Source organism: Carassius carassius, chromosome 3 (genome assembly GCF_963082965.1).
Source record: "Carassius carassius chromosome 3, fCarCar2.1, whole genome shotgun sequence".
NCBI classification, from domain to species: domain Eukaryota; kingdom Metazoa; phylum Chordata; class Actinopteri; order Cypriniformes; family Cyprinidae; genus Carassius; species Carassius carassius.
In genome coordinates, this window is record NC_081757.1 from 11,412,972 (window position 1) to 11,430,878 (window position 17,907).

General features: G+C 36.6%; 4 protein-coding genes across 4 annotated transcripts; 1 reads left to right on the top strand and 3 right to left on the bottom strand.

Moving 5' to 3' along the window:
- Positions 1-1,666: 1,666 nt before the first annotated feature.
- LOC132114156 (lysophosphatidic acid receptor 6) lies at positions 1,667-4,060 on the bottom strand. The gene is made up of 2 exons (XM_059522274.1): positions 3,847-4,060; positions 1,667-2,977 (listed from the first exon to the last, which is right to left on the bottom strand). The coding sequence occupies exon 2, from the start codon at positions 2,933-2,935 to the stop codon at positions 1,979-1,981; it is 957 nt and encodes a 318-aa protein (XP_059378257.1). The 5' UTR covers positions 2,936-2,977; positions 3,847-4,060; the 3' UTR covers positions 1,667-1,978.
- A 706-nt stretch (positions 4,061-4,766) lies between these two features.
- tm4sf21b (transmembrane 4 L six family member 21b) lies at positions 4,767-7,165 on the bottom strand. Its single transcript, XM_059522282.1, has 5 exons — positions 6,796-7,165; positions 6,559-6,624; positions 6,212-6,348; positions 5,249-5,435; positions 4,767-5,114 (listed from the first exon to the last, which is right to left on the bottom strand). The coding sequence occupies exons 1-5, from the start codon at positions 6,985-6,987 to the stop codon at positions 5,106-5,108; spliced, it is 591 nt and encodes a 196-aa protein (XP_059378265.1). The 5' UTR covers positions 6,988-7,165; the 3' UTR covers positions 4,767-5,105.
- A 4,919-nt stretch (positions 7,166-12,084) lies between these two features.
- mblac1 (metallo-beta-lactamase domain containing 1) lies at positions 12,085-13,009 on the bottom strand. The gene is made up of 2 exons (XM_059529051.1): positions 12,467-13,009; positions 12,085-12,390 (listed from the first exon to the last, which is right to left on the bottom strand). Exons 1-2 carry the CDS (start codon positions 12,869-12,871, stop codon positions 12,151-12,153), a joined length of 645 nt encoding a protein of 214 aa, XP_059385034.1. The 5' UTR covers positions 12,872-13,009; the 3' UTR covers positions 12,085-12,150.
- Positions 13,010-13,083: 74 nt separating this feature from the next.
- Positions 13,084-17,470, top strand: mpdu1b (mannose-P-dolichol utilization defect 1b). The gene is made up of 8 exons (XM_059529039.1): positions 13,084-13,216; positions 13,828-13,893; positions 13,991-14,123; positions 14,692-14,777; positions 14,875-14,993; positions 15,088-15,198; positions 16,539-17,012; positions 17,252-17,470. Exons 1-7 carry the CDS (start codon positions 13,099-13,101, stop codon positions 16,659-16,661), a joined length of 756 nt encoding a protein of 251 aa, XP_059385022.1. The 5' UTR covers positions 13,084-13,098; the 3' UTR covers positions 16,662-17,012; positions 17,252-17,470.
- Positions 17,471-17,907: the final 437 nt, after the last annotated feature.

The following is a 17,907-nucleotide window of genomic DNA, read 5'->3' on the forward strand; positions in this document are numbered from 1 at the left end:
ACTTATCACATTTTAGATTGAATCTTTTGGTGCTTTAAGGAGCTCAAAAACAATTGCACACTGCAGCCTTTACCAAATCTGATTTGCTAATATCCTGAGGGTTCTTTTGCCAGAATTGCAAAATTGATGTGTGGGTTAACAGCAAGAGAAAAGTATCAGTTGCATGAGAGTTGGCAGCAACCTATTAAGTTTACCAAAACATACCATACATTTTCCTTAAATCATCCTGTCAACCCATTTATTTTTAAAGTCTTGTGACCCAGGGTCTGAAAACACTCGTAAAGAACAGTGATAGATAGTGTGACACTGTAGTTGAATGTGATAGCAAAAATCCCTCCCTTTTGCATTTCCCTTGTGTCTCTCTTTGAAGAAGCCACCTCTGCTTCTGAGGAAATTAGTCGATCACTGAACACTTAGCAGCCTTTTGTGGTTATCAATATGCATCCTTAAAAATGTAAATCCTTAACTTACCTGCAGGATAAAAAAGAAGGCAAGACTCGAGTAAAAATGAAAGATGATATCCCTGAAATTCATACCTACCTTCTCTATAAGTGCCTAAATACTGGAATACATTAGAATTACACAGATTTATAGTCTGTTGACTCTTCCAAATGTCAGAGTGAGTCTGCAGATTTCAGTTTATAGATTTCGTAGAAAAACCACATGATATATGATGGTCACAGTCTCTTGATTTTTTAGCTTCAGACTAGTTTCAAAATTCCAAATACGTTTGATGTCTGACTGAGCCTATTTTAGAACATACTGTTTATATTTGTTATGCGTCTCTTAGCAACAAGGTGCAAAGTTTCTCCCAGAGCCTTTGAAAAACAACGGCTTAGCAACACGTTAAAGTATTCTAATATTATAATTTAACAATTATAATTTTTGCTTATTTATGCAATAATTCATTTTTCATCTTCATTAGTGAAGGCTTCAAGCTTGTAAATGCAAAGTTTTGGGAAATGGGGTCATGAGAGGAACGTTTCACCATGTTTCATTTATTAAAATGTATTAAAAATCAAAAACTTTTTTATTTACAAATGCAGTGCCTCTTGTTTGTTTCCATTAGGCTTTAGAAAAGGAAAACCACATGGACAGATAACAATCATTTAAACTGCGAAAAGAGAGTTAAACAAATATACTTCGGTCAGTATTAATACATTTTATCAACATATTTAGACAATTTCTGTTGTATTCCGCAAACGTTACACGGATGTGGTAGAGAAGGGGAAGGGTGTGGAAACAGGCAGGAAAAAGGGTTTTGGTGGTTTTTAAACAACTAATATCTAACATTTCACAATGTAACAGGAAATTTCTAAAAAGTTTCTAAAAGGCTACTTTTACTAAAGTGAATCAACGACCATGCACATATCAAAAATGCACAAATGCAAAATTATAATGCACAAATACAAATTCTTAAAACAATTATTACAAATATTAACATTTAATATTAATAGACCAAAAACCCTGCTGCAAAACTAAAAGGCTATGAATCATTAATGCAACTTAGATGAGGATATAATGCTCTAATCTATGTCTTATGTTTACTGTCTTTTGTGTATGTTTATCAAAAAATAATTATCCTCATTTGTCACACTGTTAAAATTATTATAATGATTTCCCACTGAGAGCTTGTTTTGAAAAAAAAAAATAGGGGTTGCAATGGCTAAAAATTTGTCATTTATTTACTTTATCAGAGATGCATATATGATAAAGACCAAGGCTTCACAGCAAACTCACTTTTGCACACCCTTTGCTTGCATGCAGCCTAGAAACGTGAAAACTCAGACTTCTTGTGGTTTCCTTTAAAAAAAAAAAAACTGAGTCATACACGATTATCTCTCATCATGTTTCGCTCTTATAGAGGCAGATATCTATATGTGAACGATCATGTAAACTGAGTCAGTGTACGCACGAGAGACATAGCTTACATGAACACTTATTATGATCTACATAATAATTGAGCAGACCCACGTTCTTATGTTGTGAGTGGGGCACGAGAGCGGTTGTTTCCGTCTGAGCTGTGACTGTTCGTTGGCCGTATTTTGCGTAGAGCTCCAACATCCATTTTTTTTTTAAACGTCTCCGTTGTGAAGTAGTATGCCACAGGGTCCAGCATTGCATTTAGGCAAGCTACCATGAGGCTGTACCTGTAGGCCGTTAACAGTGGGCACACACGTTCACTGGTATGAAGTATCAAGAGCATAATATGATATGGCAGAAAACAGAACAGAAAGATGGTCAAGTTTGTTATTATCATTCTTTTAATCCTTGCGCTGTCTACTAAGTCGCTGGTCTGGACAGCTGTGCTTTTGCTTATAGCCCTTATGAGCCCCCATGAGCTGAGGATCAGAATGATTAGTGGGATCCCAAACCCGATAATAAGAGTGGAAACAAGAGGAGCTGTTTCAGTCGCATAGGAAGGGTAATCATCAAAACATGTAATGTTATTCTTCTCCTTCTTTATGAAATAGATTGGCAAGCTTGTTGAGATAGTTAGGATCCAGATTCCCAGACACACGCACCATGCTTTCTTCCGCCCCTCACGGACACGAGAAGACATCGGGAAGCAGACTGCTATGCAACGGTCAAAGCTAATGCATGTGAGGAAAAAGATGCTGCTGTACATGTTACCTAGCATAATGAGACCGCTGAATTCACAGAAATTCTCAGGCCGATCCTTGGGCAACACACTGTGGAAATAGATCCGCACAGGAAGTGTACAAACCAAAAGAATATCAGCAAAGGCCAGGTTAGTCATGTACACGGTGGTGTGCGAACGGGATTTAGAGTTACGGAAAAATACCACAAGTGCTGTCAGGTTGAGGATTAGGCCAAATATGAAGACCACTGAATACACAACAACAAAAACCTTTTCTTGCACTTGATTTGGACATGTCCTATTCTGAGATGTCATATTCACAGGATGTGGCATTATTGTTCTTAGAATGTTTCTTCTTGACTAACCTTCAGTGACCTGTAATAACAGAGAAACAAATGATTGTTGTAATGATTGTTAATGCAACAATAACATGCCTAACAATCTTTGCACCATAATCTTTTGATTATTGGCTATTTGCTGATGTTCGGCAGAGAATTGCAAGAATGGTAGCTTGTGTGCATGGGAAATATGAAGGTGTCTGAGAACAAACCTTTCCTCCTACTCGGAGGGTTTAGAAACCAGTCTGGTGTTAAAATGTGTATTTTTAAAGGTCAAGTGACATGAACAGTCTCATAAAGGGTACAAAGTTCATCTCAGATCTTGCCATCCTGGCACCCACACATTTGTCATCTTTGTTGATAGACTTTGCGCAAGGATTATGTGAGCTAAATAAAGGTGGAGGAAAAAAAAAACTTCTGTAGCCTATAGTCTGAGCTAGTTTTTACTTCATTGGCTTCATCATGGAAATGACGCTTTTACCGTAGAACGGAAAATGAGTTACAAAAACAGTCAAAGCTGTCCAATTCAGTAGCACTCTTGCTTGGTTTATTTAAATCTTTTTATAGCCTGTATATGCTACTTGCACAATAAATGGAAATAATATCTTTATAATAACATGTATTACTATTATATATAAAAGTTGTTAAATGTCAGGACTGGCCAAAAACATAACCATTTTAAATGTATTGACAAGACATATGGCAGAGAAGTCAAATGCATTTAACTTATTTTAAGATTAGCTAAAAATTCATTTATCATTCAGATTCAGTTTTTTTTAGATCTTATGTCAACAAATAGTTGTTTTAAAAAAGTGGTAAATTACACAAAACTCGAAGCTGTCAAAGATGCCTTATTAAAAAAGAAAACGTGGAAAATGATTATGTGGATGTTGTAATTGCACTCACCGTTTGTGTTCTGTAGAAGAGAGTTTCTTCAGCTGGCACTGATGCCAATGAACCAGGACGACACTTGTGTTGCAGTCTCATTTCTCCTCAACTTCACCTCAGGAAATGCGTTTGTGGTAAGTGCAGAAACAGTCCGCTGCTTGTCATTTCTGGCCTCGTTTTTAGGTCCCTTTTTATGCTGTTTAAAACACTAATGAATGAACATAAACACATGCAGAACAAGTCCAAAAAACACATTGACTCCTCAGTAATAAGTCAATGAGATTATCACAAAAGTGTAATAAAGCAGCCAAGGCCAGTTTAAATTGTTTTATGAGTTTTATTTCAACCACTACTACCAACTACACAAGCTAAATGCTTTCTTTAACGGTTAAATGCTTTAAATATCTGGATACATTTAGATCGAAGTCAAAAAAATCCTGCCACATCAAAGTGGTTGAATGTGCTATTACTCTTGATACACAGTAGTAAAGTAAACTTAAATCCAGTTGAAGATAGTGTTTGAAGAACATTATTTTATTATATTTTGCAATGATAACATGAATACATTCATATTAATATAACATCTGGATATTGCTGGATATTTCACAACACAATATAAGAAGAAGAAAAATACAACTGTAACATATTTACATTTATACAAAAATGGACCAATTGTATTTATTTATTTGTGACCCTGGACCACAAAACCAGTCATAATGGTACATTTCCATTGATGTATGGTTTATTAGGAGATACAACTATTTGAAAATCTGGAATCTGAGGGTGCAAAAAAATCAAAATACTGATCAAATCGCCTTTGAATTTGTCCAAATGAATTCTTAGCACTGCATATTACTAATCAAAAATTAGGTTTTGATATATTTATGGTAGGAACATGATCTCTACTTAATATCCTTAATGATTTTTTGCATAAAAGAAAAATCGATAATTTTGGACCCATACAATGTTTTGGCTATTGCGAAAAATATACCCCAGTGACTTGAGGTTATGTGGTCCAGGGACACATTTATTTATTTCGGAAATTACCATTAAAGTTGTCCTGCCACATTTTCTCAACTGTTATTCAATCTATAAACAATGTTTTAATAGACAACACATAGTGTTAGTCAGTGAAGTATGTGTGAAGTACGGTCCTTTATTGTTTATCACTGTACACTCCCACATTTTCTAAAGGTCACAGATCGGTAATGACGACTGATATGTGTCTGGTAATAAATCTTGATCCTGTGTTGATCCAGTCTGTTATCATTTTGAACTTATGCCACCTAAAGGAACAAAGCATAATTTAGACCCACTATCAGAAAATTGTAGAAGACACCGTGCTGAAACCATTACAAAACTATTAGCAATAAATGCAGTAAATGAATGATTTGACCTGTAGAAATTATCAGTTTTGTACCTCTTTGTGGCTGCATGTACCACAGATGCAGCCAAAGAGGCCGTTGAGCACCTGGAATCCACAGAGCAGCAGTTCTAAACAAGCAGCCACCAGCAGAGCAGAAAACAGGCCAATATGAAACTCCACAATATTTTCTGGTTCTTTGCAAATGTTCCAAAGGTCAGAGTCTCCCAAATAGCTTGCAGTGCTGCAAAATAGTAAATAAAAATAATAAACAACAAGAACAACAACAAAAAAACGTGTCACATTAAAAAAACAGTGGCACTCCGCAAACACTGTTAATATGGCCACAGAGAGAGAGAGAGAGAGAGAGAGAGAACAAAGAGTGTGTGAGTCAGACAGGAGAGATCGAGACAGAGACGCACTTCCTCCTTCACTGTCCATAAGAGACCTCTAATTCAACAAATTCACCAATTTAATAAAGAACTTTACAGACATTAGTGAAAGAGAACAAATAAAGATAATATTAGGAGAGAGACACACAGCAGCACTGGCTGCGAGATACATATGGACGTGCCACAGCCTGAGAGACAGCAGGTGAACATGTGTGTGTGTGTGTGTCTGACCCTACTGTGCACCACAGTGATTCTTAGTATATTTGTGTGTTTCTATGTAAGTTAAAGACTGTGGTATCAAATGTTCACACATTAGAATTTGTTACAGTTTAATATTCTAAGAATATTCAGTTCCATTACTGTGATGTTCATTTAATTATTATTATTGTTATATTATTATTTTTATTTTATTTTTGTATATGTATATTAAGCTTTGGCAATATTTTATCATTTACATTCATGCCAATAAAGCAATATTGAATTGAATTGAGAGGGAGCCTCTATTTCTCTCTGTAAGTTGTTTGCAATAAAAGTACTTTTCGGGCTGGAAAGGATGTTTTCAGTTCTGAAAAGAATCTCTTGACCCTCCTAGGCCCTTTGAAATGGGATGGACCGTTCATTTCCATACCTGTTTAGGAATGGTCTGCTCCATGTATCGTCTTCAACACGGCAAACTGGTCCACGAATCAGTCCAACCACAGCTATAGTGCCACTGTACAGGGCACCAGTCACACCAGCTGCAGCGAAGATAATGGACAGGAACATCTAATGATCGGAGTAGGTTTATTAAAGGGTGACTAAATGGAAAGTGTAGAAGAGCATATTTGGTCATGTTTAGAATGACGTGATGGTGAGTAAATGATGATAGAATGTTAATATCTCTTTAAAATGGTGAATATTCCTTTTTTAAGTAAACTGGTCACACCGGCTGTAATGCGTAGGCAGTATTAAAAACAGTGAGCCAGAAGAACTCACCCCACAGCGGTTTGCACAACAGCCTTGTCTCCCAGTGCTATGAATGTGGATCGCAGGGATCAACACCTAAAAGGGAAAAACAACAGCTTTTTTCAACAGAAGCTATATCAGATGTAGTCTATCAATGCACTCTTTTTAGGATATTCCAGTAAATAGTGCTAATAAACTGATCTGACAACAGATATGTCAAAGGGAAACTCAATGACAATACAATGAGAAGGAGGAGAATTTCCTCACCAAGATGCCTCCTCCAACAACGCCTCCCATGTATTTGATCTCATCCGCAAGACGGTAGAGTCCCTCTGCTTCCTCCTGGGAATAAGTGGTTTGAAGATCAGGGAAGAACAGAAAAATGTTGCAGATGATGGACAGCAGTGCCAGCGGATAAAGGCTGATGCCAATAAACTTGGAGCACTTTTCTGTACACATGATGTGAATCTTTTCCTTAAATTTAAATTGAGAAATATTAAGCCGACTTTAAGCATGTAAGGCTTTCTTCTCAAGTGCTGAAGTGAGGAGAGGATGGGTTATAAATACTGTATTTGACTAGACTAACACACCTACACTGATGTCACATTTTTATGATTTATTGGTTGGCCATAAAAAAGATGACTGTACTTTGAATAACCAATGTCACTCTGTCAAAACATTATTTATTTACTGAATGAAGAAACATACTGAATGGACGTTAGGAAAACAGTATTTTGAAGAAAGGAGAAATTGTTCTTATAAAGCTTCTGTTATTGTAATCAATCATACACATCCCTCACCAGGTGCAGTGGTTGCAGTGTAATCTGTTAATGGAAGTCATGTGATATTTATTACATCCTGGCATCTACCTTTGATGGTAGATAGCAATGAATGTTATCGGTTGTTGGAGATATGGGCCTGTGTGTGGCTCTTTACTCTGAACCTTTCATTGCACTTCAGTTCAGATCCCACGTGATCTCTTATCAAAAAATCTATAAACCATCAATGGAAACTGACCAAGTTCATCATTAGTACATCAGATATTTGCGTATTTTATTCCATGTAATTACAGCATATGTCAGACCAATTAGGTAATGGATCAAGGTTCAGATATTTGGTGTTGGGGTAATTTAACAGTTAAAACCCAAAGACCAGATATGTCGCAATGAAGACCAGGAGTCAGAGATGAGTTCAATTAATAATAATAATTTTACTGAAGAAAATAGTTTGCAGTTTCATCAGCAGAAGTCAGCTTCAACACTCTCGCAGGAGTTCACAGGCCGCCCCCCGTACAACTCAAAATCAACCACAGTTATACCCTGACAGAGGATACTAATTGCGTCAATACATAAGTCAACAAAATTCTGATTGGTTCCAAAACCTAGATAAACTCTCCAAAGACGTATATCTGATACGCTGGACACTGGCAGTTGATCGTTTGTCCTGGGACTGTCTGAGCTTCTCCCTGTACAGACAGATACTAACACACATACACAGAGAACTTCTAAAATTCAAGACTTTCTAGCACTGGCGAGTGACTTATCATTACGGTTGGATACACACACATAATATGTGGACATTAATCTTGAGGAAAAGAAATACAGGGTAGACCAGGATTCTTTAATATCTCATAAGCGCACATAAGGTTACACATTTCACTTTTGCCATCTTGATTAATAGTCAAACAAGAAATCATGTAATAATATAATTAATATCAGTATGAAGGGTATGGCAACTCGGCATCCACTCCTTCATTGGGCACTATGATTTTTCAGAAATGTGGACGGAATCGCTGAATCCAGTCATAAAATTGTAATTTACTGTAGCCATATAACACACAATGTCACGGAATTTGTCAAATTTTTAATGAATAAAACAAAAGTAGGTCAGTACACTTCTAAACACTATGAGGACTAGTGTCTGTGTATATTACGCCTCAAAGGACTATTTAAATATGAACTCTGCATGTTTTGTGTGACTGTGTGAATGAATGGTTTTGTTAAGTAAAAATACTGCAGCGCAGGCATTTTCATGTTCTGCTTTTTGTTTTCAACTTCTGCTTCATCAGTATATAAGTAAATTATTATATTTTCCATTGGTTCTCTGAGAGTCATTTCATTAGCATTTTACCGTTTCATTTAAGAAAAACTATTGTCATTATCATATACAAACAGAAACGTTTAATAATATGAATCTTTGCCAGACATGAAAATATCTAAAAGTGTGTGAAAAATTGTGTTTTATGGTCGGTCACAATTGTGACCGGTGGGATAATGTGTGTACTGAATTAATATATTTCTGCAGTCATAACATTTTTTTTATATCTTAGCCCAGATATTTTAAACTGTTTGATCACATTCTAGGGTTACTATTATGCATAAAATCCCTTATACAGCATTGATAGTAATACTCCCTAAGTTCACTGTTATACTCATTCCATGTGCACACTCAACAAATCTGAATAAATGTAAATTCATATATTAATACTAGACACCTTAAAGATAATGTTTACAAAAAATCTTTGTCATGTCTTTCTGTTAACATACTTTACAAACTTTTCATTTTGGAGCTTTGATGCAGCCATCATCTTCTCAAGGTTCAAACAGGAAATAAACTCAGGTGATCAGATTCTAGGACCACAAATAACTGTTGTGTGTGTGTGTGTGTGTGTGTGTGTGTGTGTGTGTGTATATATATATATACACATACACACATATGTATCTATCTATCTATCTATCTATCTATCTATCTATCTATCTATTTATCTATCTATATATCTATCTGTCTATATATATATATATATATATATATATATATATATATATATATATATATATATATATATATACAGGTGCATCTAAAAAAATAAGAATATCATGGAAAAGGTCTTTATTTATTTATTCAGTCTTTTTTGTAATTTAATTTTAAAAAGCAAACTTTCTTATACTCTAGATTCATTGCTCACAAACTGAAATATTGCAAGAGTTTTTTTTGTTTTAATTCTGATTCAACTTACAGCTTAGGAAAATAAAATATTCAGTCTCTCAAGAAATGTGAATATTCCATTTTGAGCTTGATTAGTTTGCTTAATTTTGAGTATAAATACTGGGTTCCACTTGGGCTAGTTTAGAACATTCAACCACAATTATGTGAAAGACTTCTGACTTGACAGTTGTCCAGAAGACAATCATCAACACAGCCTCCACAAGGAGGGTAAGCCACAGAAGGTCATTGCTGAAAGGGCTGGCTGTTCACAGAGTGCTGTATTGAAATATATTCATAGAAAGTTGACTGGGAGGAAAAAGTGTGGTAGGAAAAGGTGCACAAGCAAAAGGGATGACCACAGCCTTGGGAAGATTGTCAGGAAAAGCAGATTCAAGAACTTGGGAGAACTTCACAAGGAGTGGACTGAAACCTGAGTCACCACACTCAGACGTCTTCAGGAAAAGGGCTACAGCTGTCACATTTCTAGAGCCAAGCCACTCCTGAACCAGAAAAAAACACCTGAGGAAAGGAAGAAAAAGAACTGGACTGTTGCTCAATGGTCCAAAGTCCTCTTTTCAGATGAAAGTAAATTTAGCATTTCATTTGAAAATCAAGGTCTGGATGAAGACTGGAGAGGCACAGAATCCTAGTTGCTTGAAGTCCAGTGTGAAGTTTCTGAAGTAAGTGATGTTTTGGGGTGCCGTGGCGTCTGCTGGTGTTGGTCCATTGTGTTTTATCAAGTCCAAAGTCAATGCAACCATCCACCAGAAGATTTTGGAGCACTGTATGCTTCCATCTGCTGACAAGATTTGAGATGTTGATTTCATTTTGCAGCATGACTTTAAGACTTGCCCACAGTACCAAAACAACTTCCAAGTGGTTTGATGACCATAATATTACTGTGCTTGACTGGCCAGCCAACTCACCTGACCTGAACCTCACAGAGAATCTATGGGGTTTTGTGAAGAGGAAGATAAGTAACATCTGACAATCAATACAGAAGAGCTGAAGGCAGCCGTCCCACAGGCTAATCGCCTCCATGCCACGCAGCATTGAAACAGTAATTCATGCTGTAAGTCATAACTATCAAAATTAAAACAAAAAAAAACTCTTTGTGTGCAATGAATCTAGAATTAAGTTTGCTTTTTTTTATTAAATTACAAAAAATAAAGAACTTTTCCTTGATGTTCTAATTTTTTTAGATGCACCTGGATTTTTTTCCCTGGGTCATTCCATTTTATTACACAAAACTTAATTTTATTTGTGTGTATGGTTAATACCAACATCTGGTGAAGATCCATTCATGCAAACAGCACATTTAGAAATGTATTTACTGAGAAAAATGGTGACGTGTTCAATACGTATTTCACCTGCTGTGTATATATATATATATATATATATATATATATATATATCTCATAGGGCCCTATTATTGTAAAAAATAAAATAATAATAATAATTACAGATGCTTTTGATTTTCAAAGATTTTGCCTTTGATTACCAACATTTAATTAAACCATTAAAATGGAATCCAGAAAAGTTTATATGGAAAATAACGGAATTTAGAAATAAAATAAACCGGTTTTCGTAAGGCCCTAGATATATGAATATATTGATAAGAAAACATAACATTTTGTATCATCATTACATTTATAAAGTTAATGGAAAAACAACCACAACCCATGTGTCAAGTAATATTTATTAAGAAGAGTCTGAAAGGTAGAATGAAAACAGCTTTAGTAAAGTAAATATTGGTTTACCACAACACTCAGTTCTCAATCAACATAAACTGTTAATAATGAAACAGTGTGGGGACTTCACTGAATGCATATTCTTTGGTTAACCACTGTGAGTAACTGTGCCAATAATGAACTTTACCTGAACTTAAAAAAAGCATGATGCTGTAAAATATCTCACAAGTCACCATAAAAACAGTTTACATCCATTATTTAAGAAAGCACTCAAGTACAGTGAATGTACTGTGCTTAAATACTACCTGAATAAGAATTAATTTCATGAGCTGATGCTGCAGGGCCTAAAGGACTTGACTGAGCATGAGAACAAAAACATATGCAATCATAGTAAAATGCTGTAATTCATATATAGACATAAAAAAATCACACAGCATATATTCTGACAGGCTACAAGCAAACAGCTTTAGTATGAAGCAATGATTTGACAATTTTTTTTTTTTTTTACAAAGGCTTAATTTTGTATGAACTCTAAATAAAGAATTAAGACGGCACACATAAAATTTCCTTCCATATATCATTTTTGTCGAAGTCTCATCCATAACCTCATTTATTACCGAGTAACAACATCTGACATCAATAATATCTTTCACACCCTTTTGTCCCATGATCTAAAAACAAGATAAAGCCTAAAAATAACTTGAGAAAGTGTCACTGCCTCGAGCAATCAATACAGGTAAACTGAACAACTAAGTCTGAAGTATAAAGCCAAGGTAAACATTGACACATGACCTAATTTCAGACCTACAGTACGTGTACAGTGGTCTGAGTGGGCACCAAGGTCCACTTTTAAACCCCCTGCGTCACACTGGTGATGGTAATTATCGTGTTGCTTGTAATCAAGGGTTCATAATTGCTCTATATCTCCAGGATTACGTCAAAGTCATCACTGCCTGTGCACTCTGAATAATGGCCCATGTCCAGGAATGATCACATCAGCCATCTGCAGCGCCATCTGTCGGTGGGTCTCCTGTATCTGAGGATTCTCGCTCAACTCCTTCCATGAATCTTCATCATGGCAGCGTTCAAACAAGTCTCCAGCAACAAGGACCGTCCCCTCCGATGTTCCCTTCACCAGGACACTGACATCTCTACCCATGTGGCCAGGCGTGGGAATGACGGATACCTTGTGGATAAAGTGGATTACTTGATTATACTTGTACACTACTTCAGAGTTTTTGTTTGCTAGTCTAACAACTTACAAAGTCGTCAATGTGGTATGGCTGTCCCTCAGCCAGCTGGTTTGGCAGATATCGATCCCCCACGCTTATGTCACATCCCACGATTATTTTGGCGTTTGGAAACAAGCCCAGGTTTCCCACGTGGTCCGAGTGACCGTGGGTTCCGACTACTGTAGCAACATTATCTGGTGTCAGACCTTTCTCCTTAAGTTTCGCGACGAGGAAGTCTCGGTCCCACGGGCCCCCGGTGTCCACCAGGATAGTTTGTGGTCCAGTAACTAAAGAAATAGTACCGTCAGCTCTAAACGCTCCGTCTGGTTCAGCTGTGCAGTAGCCCTCTTTCAACACCGAGATGCTGTATGGCTGGCCTAAAATGTCGGAACTGATGCCAGATTCACTTTTTCTTATTGAGCGATGCGTGTCCATTTCTGTATGTGTAACTGGGATGAGTTAAGCTCAAAATAAATAAAGTTTACCACATAAACTTCTACTACTGAGGGCAAACTAGCTCTTAAGGAAATTAAATGTCATACACGCCACTCTCTTTAATCGCAAATCGAGGGAACATACGTTACTAGAAAGAGTTTCCATAAATAAAGGGGAAGAATTAAAGCAGCGGACGACGTCTCGTGACTTGATTTGACGTTTGCATCATGGCGGAAGCAGTTGTAGAATCATCCTTCATGGATCCTTTCAAAGATATTCTGGTTAATTATTTAATGCCAGAAAAATGTTATGACGAGTTCTTTTTACAGTTCAATCTTCTGCACGGTAGGTTCACGTTTGATCCGTTTATTAGTAACGTTAGCGATAAATGGACGCGATTTCCAAGCTAATTAGCTTGGAACATTATACTTTAAACAATTCAATGACAAAGTGGAGTTTTCTCTTGTAAGCACTTGTTATTTTGGGCAGCTTTTTGTAGTAACCGCATTATTCGCTTTTTGTCCACCTTAGGAAGACATTCTTATTTATTTCAAATTAGTCTTTAGGTTATGATAATCTATCATGCAAAATATATTTGTTTAGCTTTCGAGCGGTCCTTTGAGCTGTAAATGTGTTTTATTCTGTCATGTTTGTATTAAACCTCGTCAGCTTCACTACCTCGCGCTTGTTACAGGAGGCGGAACCATACACGTGTCAGTTTCTTACTGGATACCTATTGTATGTCCTCGGTAATCATCGGGGGTTTCCGTAAACGCTTTTAAAACCTCCGATTCTTTTGGTTTTAATTAATACATGTCCAACGTAATAATAATGGCTGTTTTAAATGTGTTTTCTATGTAACTTGCATTAAAAATATATGCCTAAACGTTCACATGCAACCACTTCCAAGTCACATTTAAGCCTGACTCCCGAGTCCTCTCTGTGTCTCTGTTTAGTGGACTGTCTGAAGATTGTAATCAGCAAAGGCCTGGGCATTGGGATCATTCTTGGTTCTGTATTAGGTATGAAAAGACTCCCTCTTCATCTTTACACAACACACACACACAAACCCAAACTATTTTCGTCTAATACTGATATTTTGTGCATGTCTCTTTATAGTAAAACTACCTCAGATTCTAAAGCTGATTGGTGCCAGAAGTGCTGAGGGACTGAGTTTTAACTCTGTGCTGCTGGAGCTGTTTGCTATCACAGGCACCATGGCCTACAGTATTGCCAACAGCTTTCCTTTCAGGTAAATCAGTAGTCAGACCTTTACATAATTGTGCTTTTTCATAAGTCTGGTACACATTTGTCCATACAAACACCATGCATTTATAAATATCAAACAACAAGGGGGAAAAACTGGTTACTAAACACATAAAGATATGTGACCCTGTACCACAAAACCAGTCTTAAGTCACATGGGTATATTTGTAGCAATAGCCAACAATACATTATATGGGTCAAAATGATCTATTTTTATTTTATGCCAGAAATCATTAGGGTATATTAAGTAAATATTATGTTCCATGGCCTGAAGATATTTTGTAAATTTCCTAGTATAAATATATCAAAACCTTATTTTTGATTAGTAATATGCATTGCTAAGAATTAATTTAGACAATTCTAAAGGTGATTTTCTCAACTTTTTTTTTTTGTCCCTCATATTCCAGATTTTCAAATAGTTGTACCTCAGCCTAATATTGTCCTATCCTAACAAACCATACATCAATGGAGAGCTTATTTATTCAGGGACCCTTATGGTTTTGTGGTCAATGGTCAGATATAACATGTTTTACTGTGTGATTTATATTTGACAGTTCCTGGGGTGAGGCACTTTTCCTCATGATTCAAACTGTGACCATTGGTTTCCTCATACAGCACTATGGAGGAAACACCATCAAAGGTAAGTTTTAAAACAAACAATAACTGTGCTGCTTTCATTCATTTTAAATGTCAAAGTTTATTATGTACATTTTGACTGTGCTGTGATTTATATGCAGGTTTGGGGTTTCTGGCAGTATACTTTGGTCTGTTGGCAGTCCTGTTATCTCCTGTGACACCAGTGTCGGTCGTTACTACCATGCAAGCCTCTAATATGCCAGCCATTATCTTTGGACGAGTAAGCAGGAGACAAAACACCAATGCTGTTTAACAACTTACCCAGCAGAAATGTACATTTTGTGTAATGTGTCCAATTTTCTCTGTGTCTCCAGTTAATTCAGGCTGGTACCAACTACAGAAATGGCCACACTGGACAGCTGTCAGCTATTTCAGTGTTTCTGCTGTTCGCAGGCTCCTTAGCACGCATATTCACTACAGTGCAGGTAAAACCACTATAATAAGATATCATGCAGTTTTTTGGAGGACAGAAGTCTCTTATGTTCACCAAGACTGCATTTGCTAAAAAAAAAACTTTAATATTGTGAAATATTATTATAAATTAAAATGAAAAGTTTTTTTCTTTTTTAGTAGCCATTACTTAAAGGTCCCGTTTTTCGTGCTTTTTTTTGAAACTTTGTTTGTGTTTACAGTGTGCAATATAACATGTTCATGTTTCGCGTGTAAAAAAACAGTATTTTTCACACAATTCACTTATCTGTATACCGCTGTTTTCACTGTCATAAAAACGGCTGATGACTTCCTTGTTCTATGAAGTCCCTCCTTCAGAAACACGTAACGAGTTGTGATTGTGCCAGCGGTTCCTGTGTTGTGATTCAACAGCAGCTTAGCGCACGCTGTCATCCTGGAAACGCGATTGGGCTAGTTTTGAGAAGCAAGTGAGGATTGAGATTGAGAAAGCTGTCCTCAGCAAAATGTCCTGCACATAGTTTTACATGTGGTTTATAATTTTCGGGAACCGAGTTAAACATAAATTGTAACCATTGATCTCCAAGCACAACGTCCCTGGGAAGGCCAAAAAAAAGTGATTGGACTCCGAGATGAAAATAACAGCGTTTGGATGACATGGCGACAAACACAAACGCAACTCTTCCTCTTCTCTGTCAGAGCGCAAAAAGGCCACGCCCCCTTTTTTGTGTATTCATGTGGGAGGAGGTTAGTCAAAAAACTGTTTTAGTGACGTCATTACTGCAGGAACTAGAGGGATGTAGTCCAAACGGGTCGTTTTTTGTAGGCGAATTCTGTTAAATAAAATATCTCGCTTGGCATTGAACTTTAAGCTTTAGAATTTTACAGATATTATTTATACTCTAACAACAACATTACACACTAACTAAAGTTTAAAACATGGGATCAAGAAGAACGAGACCTTTAAGTCTTCAATGTCCCATGATCCTTTGGAAATCATTATAATATACTGATTTTATGCTCCAGAAACATTTCTCAATATTACCAAATTATTTATATTAAAAGATTTGTGTGGAAACCCAGTTAAATTTTTTTTAAAAGATTATTTGATTAATAGAAAGTTCAACAACAGAATTTATTTGAGATTTATTCGGAACAATATAAAATTTTCATCCAACTTATTTGATTAATTGAATTTTTCCTCCTTGCTGAATGAAATTATTAAAAAAAGACTTATGACCTAATAATTATTGTTAGTGAAAAATATATATGGTCCTCTTAGGATTTTGTATTCATTCCAAAATGGGTTGACATAGTTTGATTAATAAATGCCCATTTGAATGTGTCCTCTGTACAGGAAACGGGAGATTCGCTCATGGCTGTCACCTACATCATCTCTTCTTTCTGTAATGGTGTGATCGCAGCTCAAGTCCTCTACTACTGGAACAGCAGCCCTGCCCTCAGGAAGAAGACTGAGTAGATCCAAACAACAACAGGCAAATTCAGAGACCACTCAGGTTGACAAAGTGCACTGGACAGCCGATTGGGGAATTAGATGTACTCTAATCAAAATGACAGTTCTTGTGATATTAAGCTCTGTCCCTTGGTCACTTGTTAAAAGCATTTATTGTTAACATATCACATGTAAATAACATACAGGCAGGTACAAATACTTTATAATCCACACATTGACATATTCCAGGTGCCCTGAAGTGGACCAAAAAGCCAGTATGGTGAGGGGTCCTTCTATAATATAGAACTTTTTTCCCCTTTTTATGGTAGTGGGTTATTTCATTTATTGGACCATTTTTTAGGGAAGGTGAAGGGTAAGGTGTTCCGGGCGCGTCCCACTGGGAGGAGACCCCGGGGAAGACCTAGGACACGCTGGAGAGACTATGTCTCCCGGCTGGCCTGGGAACGCCTCGGTGTCCCCCCAGAAGAGCTGGAGGAAGTGTCTAGGGAGAGGGAAGTCTGGGGTTCTCTGCTTAGACTGCTGCCCCCGCGACCCGGCCGCAGATAAGCGGAAGAAGATGGATGGATGGACCATTTTTTAGCTCAGGAAGGGAGTAGTGTCCAAAGTATTCTGGAATTAAACCATATTAAAACCTTGTGTATTATTACTGACATACTGTGGTACTGCTCACTTTACCCTGGCTCACTAAATATTCACTGAAATCCATGTAGCCATTTTGAATTCAACGACAAATCTTTGAAGAAAAAAAAAGTCTGTCAAGATTTTTGTAAATATTAATTGCAGAATTGTAAAAATGACCAAAATACTTTAAAAGTGCACATATTCATATGTTATCACACGCTATAGGCAGCCCTATTAGAACATGTTATCCCCACAAGGGATCATTCGGCTTTTTGTTCTGCATAGACAAATCCAACCATATGGACATTATTTTACAAAGTCTTCCAGAATCTAGAAATTCCCATGTTTCTAGAAAAGACATTCTGTTGTATTTGACAAAACATTTTATCTTTAGGTAATGTATAGAGTCTAGTGAATCAGTTGCTGTTGTATTTCTTAAATTGCGATGGTAATCTTGCAATTCTCATGGAATAGTACGTGAAGCATAGTTGTTGAGTGTCATCACAACTATTGGGAACTTGGCAAAATGAGAAAATAAATACCTTTTTTTTTTTTTTTCTTTTTTGTTGTAGATGGTAGTATATTCACCCATCAAAAGCAAGTTTCAATTTGTCCGCTGGTAAAAGGAAAA

Excerpts from the sequence above, each read along its gene's own strand:
- tm4sf21b (XM_059522282.1), bottom strand. The coding sequence starts at position 6,987 with ATGTGTACAGAAAAGTGCTCCAAGTTTATTGGCATCAGCCTTTATCCG. Across the intron at positions 6,625-6,795 it reads TTGTTGGAGGAGGCATCTTG|GTGTTGATCCCTGCGATCCA; the intron begins GTGAGGAAATTC and ends TTTCCCTTTTAG. Across the intron at positions 5,436-6,211 it reads AGCAGACCATTCCTAAACAG|CACTGCAAGCTATTTGGGAG; the intron begins GTATGGAAATGA and ends ACTATTTTGCAG.
- mblac1 (XM_059529051.1), bottom strand. The coding sequence starts at position 12,871 with ATGGACACGCATCGCTCAATAAGAAAAAGTGAATCTGGCATCAGTTCC. Across the intron at positions 12,391-12,466 it reads CATACCACATTGACGACTTT|GTATCCGTCATTCCCACGCC; the intron begins GTAAGTTGTTAG and ends TTTATCCACAAG.
- LOC132114156 (XM_059522274.1), bottom strand. The coding sequence starts at position 2,935 with ATGCCACATCCTGTGAATATGACATCTCAGAATAGGACATGTCCAAAT.
- mpdu1b (XM_059529039.1), top strand. The coding sequence starts at position 13,099 with ATGGCGGAAGCAGTTGTAGAATCATCCTTCATGGATCCTTTCAAAGAT. Across the intron at positions 13,894-13,990 it reads CATTCTTGGTTCTGTATTAG|TAAAACTACCTCAGATTCTA; the intron begins GTATGAAAAGAC and ends GTCTCTTTATAG. Across the intron at positions 14,994-15,087 it reads CAGCCATTATCTTTGGACGA|TTAATTCAGGCTGGTACCAA; the intron begins GTAAGCAGGAGA and ends CTGTGTCTCCAG.